This window comes from Podarcis raffonei, chromosome 3 (genome assembly GCF_027172205.1).
Source record: "Podarcis raffonei isolate rPodRaf1 chromosome 3, rPodRaf1.pri, whole genome shotgun sequence".
NCBI classification, from domain to species: Eukaryota; Metazoa; Chordata; class Lepidosauria; order Squamata; family Lacertidae; genus Podarcis; species Podarcis raffonei.
In genome coordinates, this window is record NC_070604.1 from 105,293,525 (window position 1) to 105,311,050 (window position 17,526).

General features: G+C 45.1%; 1 protein-coding gene and 1 non-coding gene across 2 annotated transcripts in view; one reads left to right on the forward strand and one right to left on the reverse strand.

Annotated features, from left to right (window-relative positions):
- Positions 1–17,526, forward strand: part of TTC7A (tetratricopeptide repeat domain 7A) — a 183,632-nt gene that overhangs the window by 76,318 nt on the left and 89,788 nt on the right. The window contains exons 13-15 of the mRNA XM_053383388.1: positions 2,278–2,335; positions 4,561–4,633; positions 12,306–12,466. Coding sequence (XP_053239363.1) covers positions 2,278–2,335; positions 4,561–4,633; positions 12,306–12,466 — 292 coding nt within the window. The remainder of the gene's footprint in view (positions 1–2,277; positions 2,336–4,560; positions 4,634–12,305; positions 12,467–17,526) is intronic.
- Positions 2,898–3,029, reverse strand: LOC128411688 (small nucleolar RNA ACA64). The gene has a single exon (XR_008329894.1). It is a non-coding gene; the product is annotated as a small nucleolar RNA ACA64 (small nucleolar RNA).

Below are 17,526 nucleotides of genomic sequence, written 5' to 3' on the forward strand. Positions count from 1 at the left end.
GCCTTTTACCTTCCCACCGGAGCGGTACCTATTTCTCTACTTGCACTTTTGACGTGCTTTCAAACTGCTAGGTTGGCAGGAGCAGGGACCGAGCAACGGGAGCTCGCCCCATCACGGGGATTCGAACGGCTGACCTGCTGATCGGCAAGTCCTAGGCTCAGTGGTTTAACCCACAGCGCCACCCGCGTCCCTTATATCTTATGTCTTATGTCTCTTATGTCTGTTTGACATAAGAACGACAAATTTCACCCATTTCCTCACTACTGGCTTCACCTCCAAGCTTCTACATCTTCAGACTGCCTGAAGAAGTCTACCCATTCATTCCCTGTTGCCTTGAGAGATACAAGTTCAACAAGTCCCTTCTTTCAGTTTTATTTTTTGCTGTGGTGCAAAGCATTCCATTAAAGCCCTGGAGCCTCCTGGGATAGCGTCCTCAGGAAAGCAGAGGGCAGGAGAAGGTGCCGCCTGGCCAACATCTGTCATTGCTAATTTATGCTCTGGTCAAGAGCCAAAGTCTATCCCAGAAGAGTTTCAGACACACACACACCCGGGGACATTTGCACTGGCTGAGCCTCTGGCAAAGTTCTGTCCCCTCTTTCCCAAGCCAGCAGGCTCCCGACAGACACGTCTCCTACATCGAGGGGACAGCAGGTGCAGCACCCAAGCTCTCTCTTTCAGGCAGCCTTCCAACAGCTTTGCACAGATGACCACGCAGAAGTGCCAGGGCTCAGCAAACAGCTCATAAAAACCTGGCTCTGGGAAACCATCGACATCCACACAGGTAGAGGGGGAGATACCACACGCAAATGTTTCAGGGAGACCGAAGGCTGCTGTCCCATATCCAGCCAGTCCTGCTGGAATCTCATTCCAGCCTATAGGAACAAAGCAGTTTCATTTCAGGGTTGCAGCCAAAAATGTGTATGAAACTGGTGGGTTGCTTCCGGCTAAGTCATACTCGGGAGAAGACCCATGGAGATTAATGGACTTAATTCAGGTAGTCATGTTCTCCTACCTAGTGGGATAAAACACACAGAGGCAGCAAGGCAATGTCCATTTTCGTGGGCTCCGTTAAGGGACAAAATGCCAAGCTTCTGGGGTTGTGCAGAACTTCTCCAAGCGGAAAGTATCCAAAGCAGGTGAAATAAACTAGGGACATCTTTTAAAATGTAAGGGTCCTTCGTACACGTTCCATTTTCATTGTGCTTTTTTCACTCTTTGCGAGAAAAATCACTTAAAAAAAAAAGCAAACCCATGAAGCTATTTAAAAGCAAGAGACAACAAGAAAAGCAAAAGTCAGCTGCAGGAATTATCAGGAAAGAATGGATGTTTTGCGCCTCCTATGAAAACAGGAAAAGGGGGTTGGGTTTGTTTTCTAAAAACTAGCTCTGTGGATTTTGCGCGGCAGAGCGTTCTGCACAAAAGCTGCTAAGAGCAGAGAAGGCTGGTTGGCAATGATGTCTGGAATGGCAATAATCTCTGGAAGAAACCCCCATCTGAAGATATGGAGCGAGATCTGAACTAAACCCCATCAGTGCAGTGTAGTGGCTGGAGTGGTGGACTAGGACCAGGGAGATCCAGGTTCAAATCCCCATTAAAGCCAGGGTGTTCACTGGGGCCATTTGTTATCTCCCAGCGCTGCCCTACAGAGCTGTTGTGAGGCTAAAGATGGGGAAGAATAGGTGCATCATTCTAAACTCTGTTGATGCAGGGCAGCACAAAGATTTAAGAAACAAATAAGATACCAAGATCTAGGGCAGGCATAGGCGAACTCGGCCCTCCAGCTGTTTTGGGACTACAATTCCCATCATCCCTAGCTAACAGGAACAGTGGTCAGGGATGATGGGAATTGTAGTCTCAAAACATCTGGAGGGCCGAGTTTGCCTATGCCTGATCTAGGGAGAGCTGTTCTCTAACTTGCCATGACATTTTATTTCTGGCCCGGTTTTAGCTGGAGGTTCTCAAAAAGGAAAGATTGTGTACAGGCGTCTGGTCTTACAGGAGTGATCACTTTGTAGAGCCCCATGAATTAAGGCAGGGAATACTTTCTCCAGCAAGATCTAGGGAGAGCTGTGTGTTCGTTCTCTCATTTTTTTTCTCTCTCCCCCCCACCCCCTCCACAACATAAAATCCTTAGGGGAATGTTTATTTTGAGGAACCATACGGACTGTTTTTCCCAACTTTGAAAGGGGAAAGAAAAAAAAGAGCACAAAGCCATTCAAGCTTAGCGTTTGCTGCAACGGTTACAAAACTTCTCATGCTCTTTTGCTTGTGTTACAGCTACCCTGAAAAGCACACAAGACGACTTGCACCGAAAAGCACTTGAGACTCTGGAAAGGTGAGGAGATTCCCAACTGACAGGTGTTTTGTTTGTTTTACACCAGTCTCTAGGCTTCTACTTGTGTTGGAGCTCTTCCTCCTTTATCCTTGTTTTAGGTGCTAAAAAGGTAAAGGGACCCCTGACCAATAGATCCAGTCGTTGCCGACTCTGGGGTTGCGGCGCTCATCTCGCTTTACTGGCCGAGGGAGCTGGCGTACAGCTTCCGGGTCAAGTGGCCAGCATGACCAAGCCCGCTTCTGGCGAACCAGAGCAGTGCACGGAAACGCCATTTACCTTCCCGCCGGAGTGGTACCTAATTATCTACTTGCACTTTGACGTGCTTTCGAACTGCTAGGTTGGCAGGAGCAGGGACTGAGCAAAGGGAGCTCACCCCGTCGCGGGAATTCGAACCGCCAATCTTCTTTTTTCTTTTTTGGGGGTTTTGTAGTACTGTATGCCTTCCTTCCACATAGCATATTTTTTTGGGGTTTCATTTATGGATCACATGCTATGAATAATCTCAAAGCAATTTTAGAATACAACAAAAAACATCTATTGCATGGATCCTTCCACTCGTGGGACATTTTAGAGCATGGGTTTCATTGCCCAACATGTTGAGCTGATGGGCAATAAGCTTAATGCTCCTTTTGCTTTATGCACCGTTATCTCACCCAAGGCCACTGGAAGAGGCCAGGGATGATTTTCAGACAGTGCCCAAACCGGACTTCTGATCGGCAAGTCCTAGGCTCTGTGGTTTAACCCACAGCGCCACCCGCATCCCGTTTTAAGTGCTAACGAGGGAATAAATGCATGTCAGCAAAAGCATATTTCTGCCTCGAGAGACAACTGAAAAGGTCCTCCTCCTGCTCGCTGATTCTCTGTGCACTAACCAGAAGTGTAAGAAGGCATCGTTTGGACAGAGCTCCCTCTCAGTGGGGGATTTAGCTTTACGTGGCAGGCATTCCTAGACTCAGATGTAACATCTCCCTTACTGTGCTATTTAGATGTAATTGCTGTCCTATATTACTCTTAAACCATCTTTATTTTTAGCCCTTTGACCTTTCCCCACCAGCTGTGGCTTGTTTCCTTGATATCTTAACTCCGGCTTGGACGCGGGCAAGATTGCTAATCGGACATCACAGATGCCCACCTGTAGCCAACAGGGCGTGTTCTCGGGAGAGTTTAACTACATCCTTGTTGACCAGATGCAGAATGGCCTGCTAGCATTAAGAAAAGTACAGTGGTACCTCGGGTTAAGTACTTGATTCATTCCGGAGGTCCTTTCTTTACCTGAAACTGTTCTTAACCTGAGGTACCACTTTAGCTAATGGGGCCTCCCGCTGCCGCAGTGTGACTTCTGTTCTCATCCTGAACGAAAGTTCTTAACCCGAGGTACTATTTCTGGGCTAGCGGAGTCTGTAACCTGAAGCGTATGTAACCTGAAGCGTCTTAAACCCGAAGTACCACTGTACTCCTAAAGTTTGAAGAGGTAGAGTACTTTTATGATCGCAGTGGTACCTCTAGTTACGAACTTAATTCGTTCCAGAGGTCCGTCCTTAACCTGAAACTGTGCTTTCGCTAATGGGGCCTCTTGCTGCTGTTGCGCTGCCAGCACATGATTTCCGTTCTCATCCTGAGGCAAAGTTCTCAACTCGAGGTAACTCTTCCAGGTTCGCGGAGTTTGTAACCTGAAGCGTTTGTAACCTGAGGCGTTTGTAACTCGAGGTACCACTGTATATTTGCTAGAGACAGAGTGGTTTGAGAGAGCTGAAGGTGCTACGAAGCAGGCATCAGTGCTGAGGCTATGTACATAGGGAGACTGCCTTAAACTGAGGTTAGACTGTTGCTCTGTCAAAGCAAGCATTGTCTGTTCTGATCAGTGTTGCTGTCCAAGCAATGTCTTTCACACTATGCTGTCTGACCCTTTGGGGGATGGCAAGAATTGAACCTGGGACCTTTCGCATCCAATATGCGTGTTAGCATCCTTTGCTTCCTCCCTAAATGCCAATATTCTGCTACAGCACTAGTTTTGGGAGGCGTTTCTCGGAATCCCTGAGCAATGACACCCAATAAATAATATCTTCGCACAAAGCTGATCTCTTATACCGCTAAACCTGAAACTGTTACTCGCTTTCACCGCTTTCTAGGCGTGTTCCTTAAATATCCAGGCTTCCAGAAGCGCAATGCATAGGAACACATATAAAATGAACCATTACCATGCTCTCTGTGTTTGTGTTTTACAGAGCACGTCAATTGGCACCTGAAGACCACCAAATCATCCTCTACGTCTCATTGCAGCTGGCTCTTGTCAGACAGGTAGGTACAAGCAGCAGAAAGGACTCTTGTGATGCTCTGTCATATATCTGTAGTTGCAGTTCAAAGAGGCCTTTCCCTTATCATAGTGCTTTCCAAACTTTCTACCTTCAGTATGTTCTTTCCAAATTGACTTGCTTATTAGGAAGCCAAAGGTGCTTCAGTAGTTTTAAGGGAACCCTTATTACATATTTTGCCATCTTTTGAGGGATGCAGATTACAATTTAATTTACTCTGCTATTAATGGAAGACTTAAAGACACTGGAAAAAGTTTGTTTCTGTTCTTATTTTTATTATGTATTTTGTGTTTCTTTAATTGTAATTTTATGTTGTGTACTGCCTTGAGATCTACAGATGAAGCGTGGTATACAAATTTAAATAATAGTAATAGTAACAGTAATAATAATTCTAGGGAACCAAGCTAAATATTATTGCAGGCTTCGGGGCCTGAGGACTAAAACCCTCAAAACGGTTCCAAGATCTGTGTTACGGATTTGTTTTAAAGTCAACATAGTTTTCATAAAGCAGAGCCATGCTTTTCAAAGAAAGTACTCGGTTTAGCTAAATTTTGAATTTTCACCTGTCCTTTCATCACTGAGGCTGGTTAATTATTGTGCCAGTTCTACTATAGCCTAGAGAAGCCTTCATTAGCCTGGTCCCCTCCAGATGTTTTGAATTGCATGATGGGACTTGTAGTCCAAAGCATCAGCAAGTCACCAGGCTGGTGAATGCTAGCCTCCAGAGGCATGCCAAGAATGCCTCATTTCTGTTCAAAGCTCTCTTTTGAGTATAGGATATGGGTATTGTGCCTGTTTGTGCGTGAGCTACCGCCTGTCTTTGCAAACACAAACAAAAGAGCGAGGAAATTATGTATCGGTCAGAGAGGCATGAAGGCCTTAAGTGTAGTTCAACCTAAGGCCCTGCAAACAATATTCACTCATGATTAGTGCTGTCCTGCCTCTTCTGAGGCTGCCTTGTTTTCCTCCATTTAACACGGTATAAATCTTTAAAGCACGCTTGGAGTGTGTTGCTGACACCCGAGACATATTTATTTTTAGGCCTCTGAAATATCCGATTCTGCTTTTGCCAGCATAGCTCATGATAAACATTTTCGTAATGCATTTTTAATATCCTTAATAATTTAAACTATTTAATGTATTCTCTTTCTGATTAACTGAAGCCTAAATGATACTTACTAATTCATCTGGCAGATTGTATGAACTGGCAAGTGCCACGGCTGAGGCTTTCATCAGCCAATTTGGTGGCTACTGACGTAAGGGCAGCGTTCCAAAATGAATGGAACGAGACGAGGGCCAAGTGCTCAGTCCATTCCTTGCTTTGGGCTTATGAGTCCAGATTCCATTGAGTCATCTTGTTGTGCTCTTCTTTCTCACTGGCCATTGTCGCTCAGTAAGGCAGTTCAGAAGATTCTCGTTCATCCTGACTTCACAATTTCTTAGATCAAGACAAACAGCAAGTAGACTCAGGACATTAGCCAGCAACTTTTGCTTTTTCAATCTGAGGGTCATATTAGTTTGTAGGCAAACTTCTGGGGCTCATGCCTGTGATGGCGGTGGGGGGGAAATTGGCTACTTTCCAGTCTTGCAAGAAGTAGAGGTTCCTGCACGCACCTTCCTCTTTCCAAGGAAAAGGCATTATCAAACATGACCTCCAGCATTTCTCTGATGAAAGTAGGGACACCCTATTCCTTACTCTCCCAACATTTGTCCCATGAAAGTAGGGACATTCCGGGATCAAATCAGAAAACAGGACAGCTTCTGTAAATCCGAGACTATCCCTGAAAAATAGGGACACTTGGAGGGTCTGCCAAAGCAGATGAGGAGAGCACAGAGCTGAGTCAGTCAGGAACCTGGTCTAGGAAGGAGGTGTGGTCTGGGGAGAATTGGGCAGATTCATATGGGAGCAAGTGCAACACTTTTGATTGTGCTTGGAAACCAGTTGGGAGCAAACAAAAGCACCTACGGACAGGTCTGTATGGCAGATATGAGTCAATACCTTTTCCATTGTATTTTGCAGCAACTTTACTCTCCAATTAGCCTTCAAGAGCAGCCCTGCTTACAGTAGTCTAATCCATTGCAGTAGTCTAATCCAGAGTTCAGCAAGCCATGTGTAGTAATATGGAATATGTTTATTTGGTTCTATGTTTTCAAGGGAACCCATCTAGTGTGCATATTTTGTGACTTTCAGAGATTTAGAAGATTTCTGTTTATTTGGTTTTGTAGAGTGCATATTTCATATATTTCATGTTGTTCACTGTTCTGTAAGGTAAAGGTAAAGGGACCCCTGACCATTAGGTCCAGCCGTGGTCGATTCTGGGGTTGCGGCGCTCATCTCGCTTTATTGGCCGAAGGAGCCGGCGTACAGCTTCCGGGTCATGTGGCCAGCATGACTAAGCCGCAAGGAAGGGTGGGGGAGTGCAGTAAACGAAACTCCTCGAACCGTTCTCACCTCTAGAAGAACTTCTGGTTCTAGATTACTCCCTGGTTTAGTGGCAAAAGGACTTTGCTTCTTGTTGCTCCCTTTCATAGATCTGCTTCTGCTCCCCCACCGCCAGCCTTGCTGAGCTCCATCATCTCATCCCTGCTTCCCCCCGCCCCCGCAAACTTGGCAAGATCAGGGGCCGATAGGTGCCCTGCCAAAAGAAACTGCTACGTTTCCTTTGCCGGCTTTTCTAAAGGCCTTGAAATATTGAAGCAATGAGCCGAAGGTTTTTATCGCAGGGAGTTTGCACAAGCAGCAATAAATATTAACAGGAGCACCTCTACGCCCACGCAGCTCCCAAGTATATTGGTCAGGCGCCTGTTCTTGCAAAATTGCATTCTGCATGCTGCTCTTGGTTATTTGCACGGCAAGTGCATCCAGCCTCTTTTGCAAACTTGGTAGTCTTTTGCAAACAGGGCCCTGCACAGCAAGGCAATGCCAGCCCCATTTCACAGAGAAAGAACTGAGGCTGAGAGTTTAGTGGGGATTTGCTCGGCCACCCTTTTCCTGCCATTACATTTATCCCTTTAATGGCTGCATAAATGGGAGAAATCCATCAGGGACAGCGCTTCCCACTATTGCGTCTCCATAATGTAGGGCAGGGGTCAGCAAACTTTTTCAGCAGGGGGCCAGTCCACTGTCCCTCAGACCTTGTGGGGGACCGGACTATATTTTGGGGAGGAAATAATGAACAAATTCTTATGCCCCACAAATAACTCAGAGATGCATTTTAAATAAAAGGACACATTCTACTCATGTAAAAACACACTGATTCCTGGACCATTTGCGGGCCGGATTTAGAAGGCGATTGAGCCGGATCCGCCCCCCGGGCCTTCGTTTGCCTACCCAGGATGTAGGGGGATGGAAATGAGAGTGGTACAAGCTGCATTGCTTGCCATTCATCTGTGCCTTTCCAAGCAATCCTGTGTTAAAACCCAGTCTGGCAGCCCAGAGTCCATTTCTCTAGCAACCCGATTAATTTTTATTGTTTTGGAAATGTACCTCAAAAAATCTCCCTGTGTCTATCTATTTTCAGGTGATTGTCTTTAGCACTTCCTGTAATCCAACGGAAAGCTGGGTTCTATTGACGTAAAGCTGTTTTGATTCCTCGTGTGTTTATTTGCCCACTGGTGCTCAATTAAAAGTGAAATGAGGCCAGTGTGGGGGATGCTGATATTCTTTGTCTTCTTTACTGTTATTATCATCCATTCATTAATTACAATAAAACAGCAAAAAGGCAACCCCAAACCCCCCCAGCAACCCACAGTTAGCAAAACAACAACGACCAGCTGGATACATTTAAAACAGAGGTTCCAAAAATGGGTGGTACTACCCCTTAGGGGGCAGTGGGATTACCTCAGGGGGCACCAAGAGGTGAGGGGGTGGCAGGGGTTTCTGGGGGTGTAAATAAAAACTAGACTTTGGAAAGATGGTATCCCTTGAACAAGTTCATCCATTTTGTGCAATTAATTCAACCAAATGGTTCTAATTGACTTTTGAATAAATGTGCAATATAATTATTACTGCCTTGAATGCCATTCTTCCTTAGTGGGTCATGCAAACCGCTATTCTGAAAAATGCTTTTTATAGGGTAGGCGGCATTGGGGACAAGTTTATGGAACCAAGGGAGCAGCAGTGACCCCCCAAAATTTGGGAACTACTGATTTAAAACGAAACTCAAACATTACAAAATAGACCCTCGTTGCACAGACTCGTTTATCCAGTTGGTAAAGCCTGTCGGAATAAAAAATAATAATAATTAAGTTGTTTCCAGGAAGCGCAGGTAGTGTGTGCCTGTGTTATCTCAACAGGAATGCACTTCCACAGAACAGGAGCAGCCACACTCAAAGCCCCAAGGTAAATTACCGCAGTGGGCTTCTGAGATCTTTGGAGCAGTAACTTTCCGACAGATCGCCGAATATATAAGAAAGAAAGCAGTCTCTCAAGTGCTCAGGTCCTGAGCTGTCTAGGGCCCAACACCTTAAACTTGGCCCAGTTTCAGGGCTGGAGATGGATGCAGGTATAGCATGAAAGACGCAAGGCTCCCTTGTCAATGAAGTTAACTCTTTATTCAAGGAAATGGCATACAACTCAGCAACACTTCCGAGCACGTCTTGCTCCTATAGTAGAGTTGCCAGGACTGAAGGTCCCTGCCTTCTGGCCTCTGTTCTGCCTTCCTCCTTAACTGGTGAGAGTCACCTCAAGGGGGAGAAACTGCTGGGAATAAGCACCCTGGCGTCTCCGCTTCTGGGATGCTATTGGGAGCCAAAGACAATGTCCACATGGAAGCAGCAGAAAGATGGCGGGGAAGTGAGAGACTGGGAGATTATGATGTAATATAGATACGATGGTGTGCACTGAAAATCGTGCTCCGTGTTGTAAACTGCTCTTTAGTCTTTTGATGAAAGGCAGTACAGTGGTTACAGACACTTCAGGTTACAGACACTTCAGGTTATAGACTCCGCTAACCCAGAAGTAGTACCTTGGGTTAAGAACTTTACCTCAGGATGAGAACAGAAATCGTGCGGCGGTGGTACCTCTGGTTATGAACTTAATTTGTTCTGGAGGTCCGTTCTTAACCGGAGGTACCACTTTAGCTAATGGAGCCTCCTGCTGCCACCACACCGCCGCCACGCAATTTCTAAAGTTTGGGGGATTTGGGGGGGGGGTAGAAAACAAAATTGCCCTACTTGCCAATTCAGCAAAAATCCAGCAAACGGCATTTTGCAGCCCGATTCCTGGACGTGTCCAGGAAAACCAAGACATATGGCAGCCCTAAAATATAGGAAGCCTATTTGTTTTGTTATTTCTGTTGTCTTTCTCCTTTCTTTTCTTCCTTCCCTTGCCTTCCTCTCTTCTCTTTTGTTGTTTTTCTTTCTTTCTTTCTATTTTATTTCTTCTAGATATAATTTTATTATATTGTGAAAACTTTAATAACTATTTTTTTGGGGGGGGGAGAGAGGAACACTAGAAGCTGCTTTATACTGAATCAGACCATCTAGCACAGTACAGTCATAGCTTGGGTTACAGACGCTTTGGGTTGCGCGATTTCAGGTTGCGCACCACGCTGAACCCAGAAGTACCAGAACAGGTTACTTCTGGGTTTCGGCGCACGCGCATAAGCGCTAGATCACACTTTGCGTATGCGCAGAAGCACTGAATCGCGACCTGCACGTTTGCAGATGCAGATTGCGACCTGCACGGATCACGTTCGCAACCCAAGCGTCTACTGTACTGGCAGCCGCTGTCTAATGTGCCAGGATGCCGGAGATGCTGGGGCTTGAACCTGGAACCTTCTGCATGCAAAACAAATGCTCTACCACTGAGCTACAGACCTTCCCCATTGGCCTTAGTTCTAAGAGAGTCTATAGCCTTCTTGATGGCAGGAAAAATCCTGGCCAACAAGTGCCTTGCTGTATTTGGTATTTCTGTTCTTTCACTTTAAAGGGCCATTTTGCTCATTAACCTTTTCCTATGTGAAGAGCTCTTCTGTGTAGGAAAATGAAAGAGAACCCATTAATGTCCAATCTGTAGCCACAAGTTTTTCAAACCTAAATAGCTCTACTGCTGTATCCCTGAGATGCTCTTTTGAGCTCATAAAGACCCTTGTGCCCTTTCCAGAGGATCATCTTAAAGGTGACTCGAGATCTGCTATCAATAACAAATGGGGAAGATCTCCTGGGAGAATTTCCGTAAGGAGGCATAAAGATAAAATGTCAAGCCACATAGACTTGAAAGTGGCTTTTGTATTCATTACCGATGTCAAGGCTTCCACTCTCTGGAAACTTAATTCTAAAGACATTCTGGCTGCCTCCTCTAGGGCAAAGCCCTCACACTGTGTGACTTGTATAGAAAGCACACGCATACAGGAAAAACTACAAAAAGCACATTATGATCCAGTCAGCAGTTTAAAACATTTTGGAAAATGGCAGTTTGAAATTCATGGAAGCAATTTAAAGGCAGCAGTTCAAAATTCGATCCACTGTCTCAATGAAATATGGCCTAAAAGAGAGGGGGTTTCGGCGCCTGCTTAAAAACCTGTACTGATGGATCCCTTGGGATGCAGATCCAAAAACATGAGGCCACTACCAAAAAGGCGCTGTCATCATCAGAGCCCATGTATCAGATAGGTGATAGATTTATAAACCTTCAAAGACAATCTTAAGGCCTGAACAAATTCATATGGTGTGTTGTTGTTGTTTGTTTTAATTAGTTTTTATTAAGGTTTATGTGCTACAAAGCTAACAGATAGACAGGGAAAGGTACATCTACTCCATTTTCAATTCATGGTTTTTTTCCACAGTTCGTTTACATTTGGGGAGAGACACTTTTGTCATAGACATCTTGCAGTTGGGGAAAGGAGAGGGTGAGGAGAGAGATGGGGGCATTGTTCTTTGGCTGAACAGATTCATATGGTTAAAAGCCACCAATCGACTGGCAGATGTGGGGCTCCCAGATGTTGAGCTCTTAACTCCCACCAGCCCTAGCCAACACCAACTAGAGTACAGTGGTACCTCGGGTTAAGTACCGGTACTTAATTCGTTCTGCAGGCCCATTCTTAACCTGAAACTGTTCTTAACCTGAAGCACCACTTTAGCTAATGGGGCCTCCCGTTGCCGCCGCGCCGCCGGAGCACAATTTCTGTTCTCATCCCGAAGCAAAGTTCTTAACCCGAGGTAATATTTCTGGGTTAGCGGAGTCTGTAACCTGAAGCGTATGTAACTTGAAGGGTATGTAACCCGAGGTACCACTGTACAGTCAGGAATGATGAGAGCTGGAGTCCAGCAATATCTGGAGAGATACAGGCTCCCTAGCTCTGATTTAGGGCTTAAAAGCCATTACCAGCACTTTTAAATTTGGCCAAGGTTGCAACTGCCTTTCTATCCTTTGTGCGTTCTAGATTATAGCCTGGACATGGATGGCTGAGAATTATTTAATGATGAGCTAGATTGTTGGCGTGCTCTTTTGTAACTTGCATCTGTAAGATGTCTTTTATACTCTAGCCTTGCAACTGAGTTGGTTTTATTTCATGCTGATGAGTTTTATTAATATTGCCTCTAGTGCGTCTTTTGTCTGTGTGTTCTGCTTTTGTTACGCTCAAGGACCAAAACAAATGAACTTGAACAGAACTGAAAGCAGGATTAAATGAGAGAAATCCTTTTTTATTTTCCAGATTTGTGATGCGATAGAACAGCTCCAGGAAGCTCTGAAACTGTGCAAGGATGATATGAATTCCCTTCATTTGCTGGCCCTCCTTTTCTCAGCGCAAAAGCACCACCAACATGCTTTGGATGTCATCAACATGGCCCTGGCAGAATATCCAGACTGCTTTAAGTAAGCAACGTTAAGAGAACGTATGCAATGTCTTATAGTATTAAGGAGTCTAAAGCAGGGTTTTCCAAAATTGGTCTCCAGCTGCCGTTGGACTACAACTCCCATCATCCCTAGCTAGCAGGACCAGCAGTCAGAGATGATGGGCATTGTAGTCCAAAACCAGCTGGAGACATAAGTTTGGAAAACCCTGGTCAAAAGTATTTGTACATCTAGGGGGATGCATCTTTCGTTGCCACTAAGAATATATATAAGCATGGACATCTGGGCAAAGATACAAGTTTGGGTGTAGGGCATATTTTGTTCGTATGGCGGGGAAAGGTTGGAGCATTTGGGACTTTTGGAAAAAGAAAGTCGAGAAAGGGCGGACGTAATAGAAGTGTATAAGCTTGTGCACTGTGTGCTTAAAGTTGATACAGAGACATTTCTCTCTCTCTCATTCATAACCCTAGAACTGGAGTACTGTCTAGACCAGGGGTTGTCAACCTGATCCCTACAGCCCACTAGTGGGTGTTTCAGGATTCTAGGTGGGCGGTACGACACAAGTTGAATCCTCCTTCCATCGAGAACTGGTGGGCGGTAAGGAAATTTTACCATCAAGAAAGATGCATTAGTGGGCGGTAGGTATAGAAAGGTTGACTACCCCTGATCTAATCCAACCCCCGGAATCTTTTGCCCAGTGTGGGACTCAAACCCACGACCTTGAGATTAAGAGTTTCATGCTCTACAGGCAGTATTTTTCTGAATGCCAGTTTTTGGGGGACATGAGTGGGGAGGGTGCCGTTGCCCTTAGTCCTCCTTTGAGACTTCCCATAGGTATCTCGTTGGCCCCTGTGGGAACAGAATGCTAAGCTTCAGTCTGAGCCAGCAGGACTTTTCTTGCAGGATCCAAGACTCTGTCTTCAGCAACTCCAGTAAAAGGACCTCAAGTAGCAGAGCTAGGAAGAGCCTTTGTGTTAGATTTTGGAGAGAGCTAACTGCTAAATTTCCGGGTGCTCTGTTTTTCTGAGCTGATTCTGTATTAGGCAACTCCTTGGGCTCCACATATCTGTTCATACGTGTTTGGTGCATATCTGTTTACTGCATATCTAAAACATTGACATGGTGCCTTGGAGAGTAAACTCTTTCCTGGGAGTTTGCAATGAAAGCACAGAAGTGCAGTGCGGTGGAGCACAGGGCAGTTCAATGCAGAATACAAGGGTAGCAGGTAATAAAACAGAGGAAGTGTGGGTGGTGGGAAGGTCAAGCATTCCTCTTCCATAGTGATTCTCTGTTCCGAACTTCGCCTCTCAAAGCTATTTGCATGTCGAGGTCCCCAAGCCACCCCCTAAATAAATCACAATTCACACAGAATTTTTGTTTAAGGTTTTTGGCATAACTTTGGCCACAACTTTATTAAAATACATAATGTGAGTGGTTGCTTAGGCATTGGTTACGACTATCTGTCTCCACCCAGGGACAGAACTGACTTCCGCGACCCTGCTAAAGTCAGTAAGGGAAAACATTTGGGGAGAGGATGGAGCTGGGTGCCAGACCCTCACCTCTCCCCGCATGCTCCCAGAGGCTTGCATGGCCCAAGCCCCTTACCAGGGATTCGGACAAAAGCATGGCGAGCCCCTGGATTCCTTTAACGGAATTCCCTGGCATCAGTATTGGAGGGGCAGGCACAGCCAGACCTTACCCCTCCACCAACCAGTATCAACCAATGTCCAACCGGAAGTTGTGACAATTTGCTATGCAGTAGGCAAAAACCAAATGGCACCAGCCAATCAGCCAAATGGACAAAATTCCTACCAGGCCCCTGCCCTAAAAGCAGACGACCCCATGACAGGCATAGCAAGGTCAGACACACAAGTCCTAACTTAGGGAGGGTGGGCGGGTGATCCTATGCACACAGCAAAAGGGAACGTTAAATGCTGCATGCTAAGTATATAAAAACCCTCAAGCCATCCCACAAATTGGCAACATCATAATTTGCCCAACAACCCAGAATAGCCAATCACAATCCTGGACATTTAAACAATCCCACCCAGCAACCAAGAGGGGGATGTCCTGTTAGACCCCACTGCAACATGTGCTCTGCATGAAGGAGAACACACTTAGTTAAAGCGCCTCTTAGCGCATGTTTGCTCAGCCCCTGAAAGCGGTGGTGACGCTGGGGAGATTGAGGAGCTCGTGTGAATAAATCAAGGGTGGATGGTTTGCAAAAGTGCAGCCAATTAAAATGCGCATAGTGATAATAATGAAAAGTCAGCGGGCCAGAAACCAGCACAGGAAAAGTGCAGGGGAGAGAGGCTACAAGGTCTCTGGCTACGAAACAACAATGCGTACTTCCTGAAACTGAGCCTTGCCTTTGCTACAAACCAGATTTAAATCTCCTATTGCTCAGGCTGCCGTGAAGGGAAACAATAGCTCAAAATTGGCACAGAATGATTTATCACAACAAGATAAGCAGGTTTGATGTGGTGATTATGGAGCAGTATTTAAACAGGTCGGGAAATAGGTTTCAAGGTTTTCCTTCACTTGGCCTGGGTTGTGTCTGAGCTGCCAATTTAATGAGAACTGCAACCGAAAACACAGTTTGCGACTTGGGAGAGGGAGGATCATGGGGCCTACACCCAGGGCCGGATTTAGGTTTGATAAGGCCCTCAGCTACTGAAGGTAATGGGGCCCTTTATATGTCCAGCTGTCCTTTGTCAACAACAAATTGTCGCTGTTTTTTTGTGTTGAATATATGCTATATGGTAATTTATGGACCTAACAGGTATCTAAAGCCATTTGCACATAACAAAATATATATTTTATCAAAGTAATTGTTTTTTATCTTATATTTTGGAAATGTACATCCAGGATTTTTTTCCTTTAATATTTTTGGGGGCCCCCAAGAGAGTGGGGCCCTAAGCTATAGCTTGTTTAGCTTATACATAAATCTCACACTGCCTACACCTGAGTGGCAGTGGCACGGATGGGTACAGATGTTGAACAAGAGAATTTCTCATTCATAAATGGAACATTTTGTGGTAATGGTGAATCTGAGTTGCATTTCCAAAGAAGGTCTGTGACCGATGCCATCACTCTTCACAATCTGGACTCAGTGTGCCTACTGTGTTTTAAGGGCGGCAATGTTACGTGCACCCCGCAGTGAAGCCTTCAGAGTGTATTTGTGTCCAGAAAGAGATAGATTAGCATACTGATAGTCATAGCATTAGTATATCCCCCAAATATTTACCAAGGACAGCCCCGAGTTTATGGTTCCTGTCCCTAAGCAGAGTCTTGCTCAATCAGACCAAAGAGCAAATTGTGTTGCCCATAGTGGTAAGCAGATGCCCCTGGTAAGCTCACAAGTGGGGCAGGGGTGCAATAAACCTCTCCTGCACTTGTTCTCCACCAACTGTTATTCAGAGGCACCCTGCCACTGACAATGGAGGTAAAATATAAGCCATCTTGACTCGGTGAGTTGGTAGATCCCTGTCAAAGCACTATCTTCATTTTACCTTTTCAGGAATTCCTTATTACAGTGTTTCAAGTTCTTCTGCATTTAACTCCTTCCCCAGGATCCCTTAGAAGCTAAATATCAGAGTGAGAAGCTGGCACATTTTGGCATCTAGCGCGTAGGCATATAAACACATGTCATCTCGAGGCATGTGCAGTGCAGTTTTGACTGCTGATAACCTACTTTGGACAATTGGGTTTAAGTGCGTATTGAGCAAGAATGAAAGCTCTTCTGGCTTTTACAGAGCGGCTGCCGAGACCATATAACACCGGTCCTGAAAGACCTACATTGGCTCCCAGTACGTTTCTGAGCACAATTCAAAGTGCTGGTGCTGACCTTTAAGCCCTAAACGGCCTTGGCCCAGTATACCTGAAGGAGCGTCTCCACCCCCATCATTCAGCCTGGACACTGAGGTCCAGCGCCGAGGGCCTTTTGGTGGTTCCCTCACTGCAAGAAGTGAGGTTGCAGGGAACCAGGCAGAGGGCCTTCTTGGTAGTGGCACCCGCCCATCAGATATCGAAGAAATAAACAACTATCTGACTTTAGAAGACATCTGAAGGCAGCCCTGTTTAGGGAAGTTTTTACGGTTCAATGTTTTATTGTGTTTTTAATATTCTGTTGGTAGGCACCCAGAGTGGCTGGGGAAACCCAACCAGATGGGTGGGGTATAAATAGTAATAATAGTAACAATAGTAGTAGTATTAGTAGTAATAAGATTTATCCAGCATGATGAACAGAGTAGAGACATTAGCAGCTGCTTGTGGAGAGCTGGGTAACCTTTTCAACAGAAGGATATTTTTTTAGTTATTTCAGTAACATGGCAGCTTATGATCACACTGCGCATTTCACAAGACCCTGTTACTGTATGAAAATTAGGAGGGAGGAGACTTATGCACCAACAGATAGATAGATAGACCCTGATAACCAGTCTTGGCTTAGTCAGGTTGACAAGGAAGACAATATTTAGATGGGTGTTGCTTTATAGCCCCAGGTTAATTTCCAAAGGAGAATCTTGCTGGCCACTGGTTCCTCTTGCCCCTTTATAGAGGGTGATGTCAGTGAACTGGACTCTGCACCACTTATGCCTTGGGCAACCTGAGCCTATCTCCCATGTGAGTGTGCATTACAACCCTTCCTTTAATTACACAAGCACCTGCTGCTTCTCAAATATTACAGAATAGCACATTTTCCTCCTCCTACCTAACTGCATATCCATACACTTTAAAGATTTAATTTCTTAATCTCAAATATTACAGAATAGCACGTTTTCCTCCTCCTACCTAACTGCATATCCATACACTTTAAAGATTTAATTTCTTAATAATGTGGCTCGCAGAGTCTTGCCTTTAAAAAACAAAACAAACCCTTAGATATATGTGTTTCCGTGGCTGAATTAGTAATATAAATAAATGTCCCAAACAATTATGCTTTGCAGGGGAGATTCAGTGAACGTCGGTGTTCATACGTGAATGCTGGCGAGCATAAATTCACACACGTTTCAGATGCACACCAGTGAATGCTGACAATTAATTGAGATAACTTGTTTTATTTGTTAATTAAATGTATATGG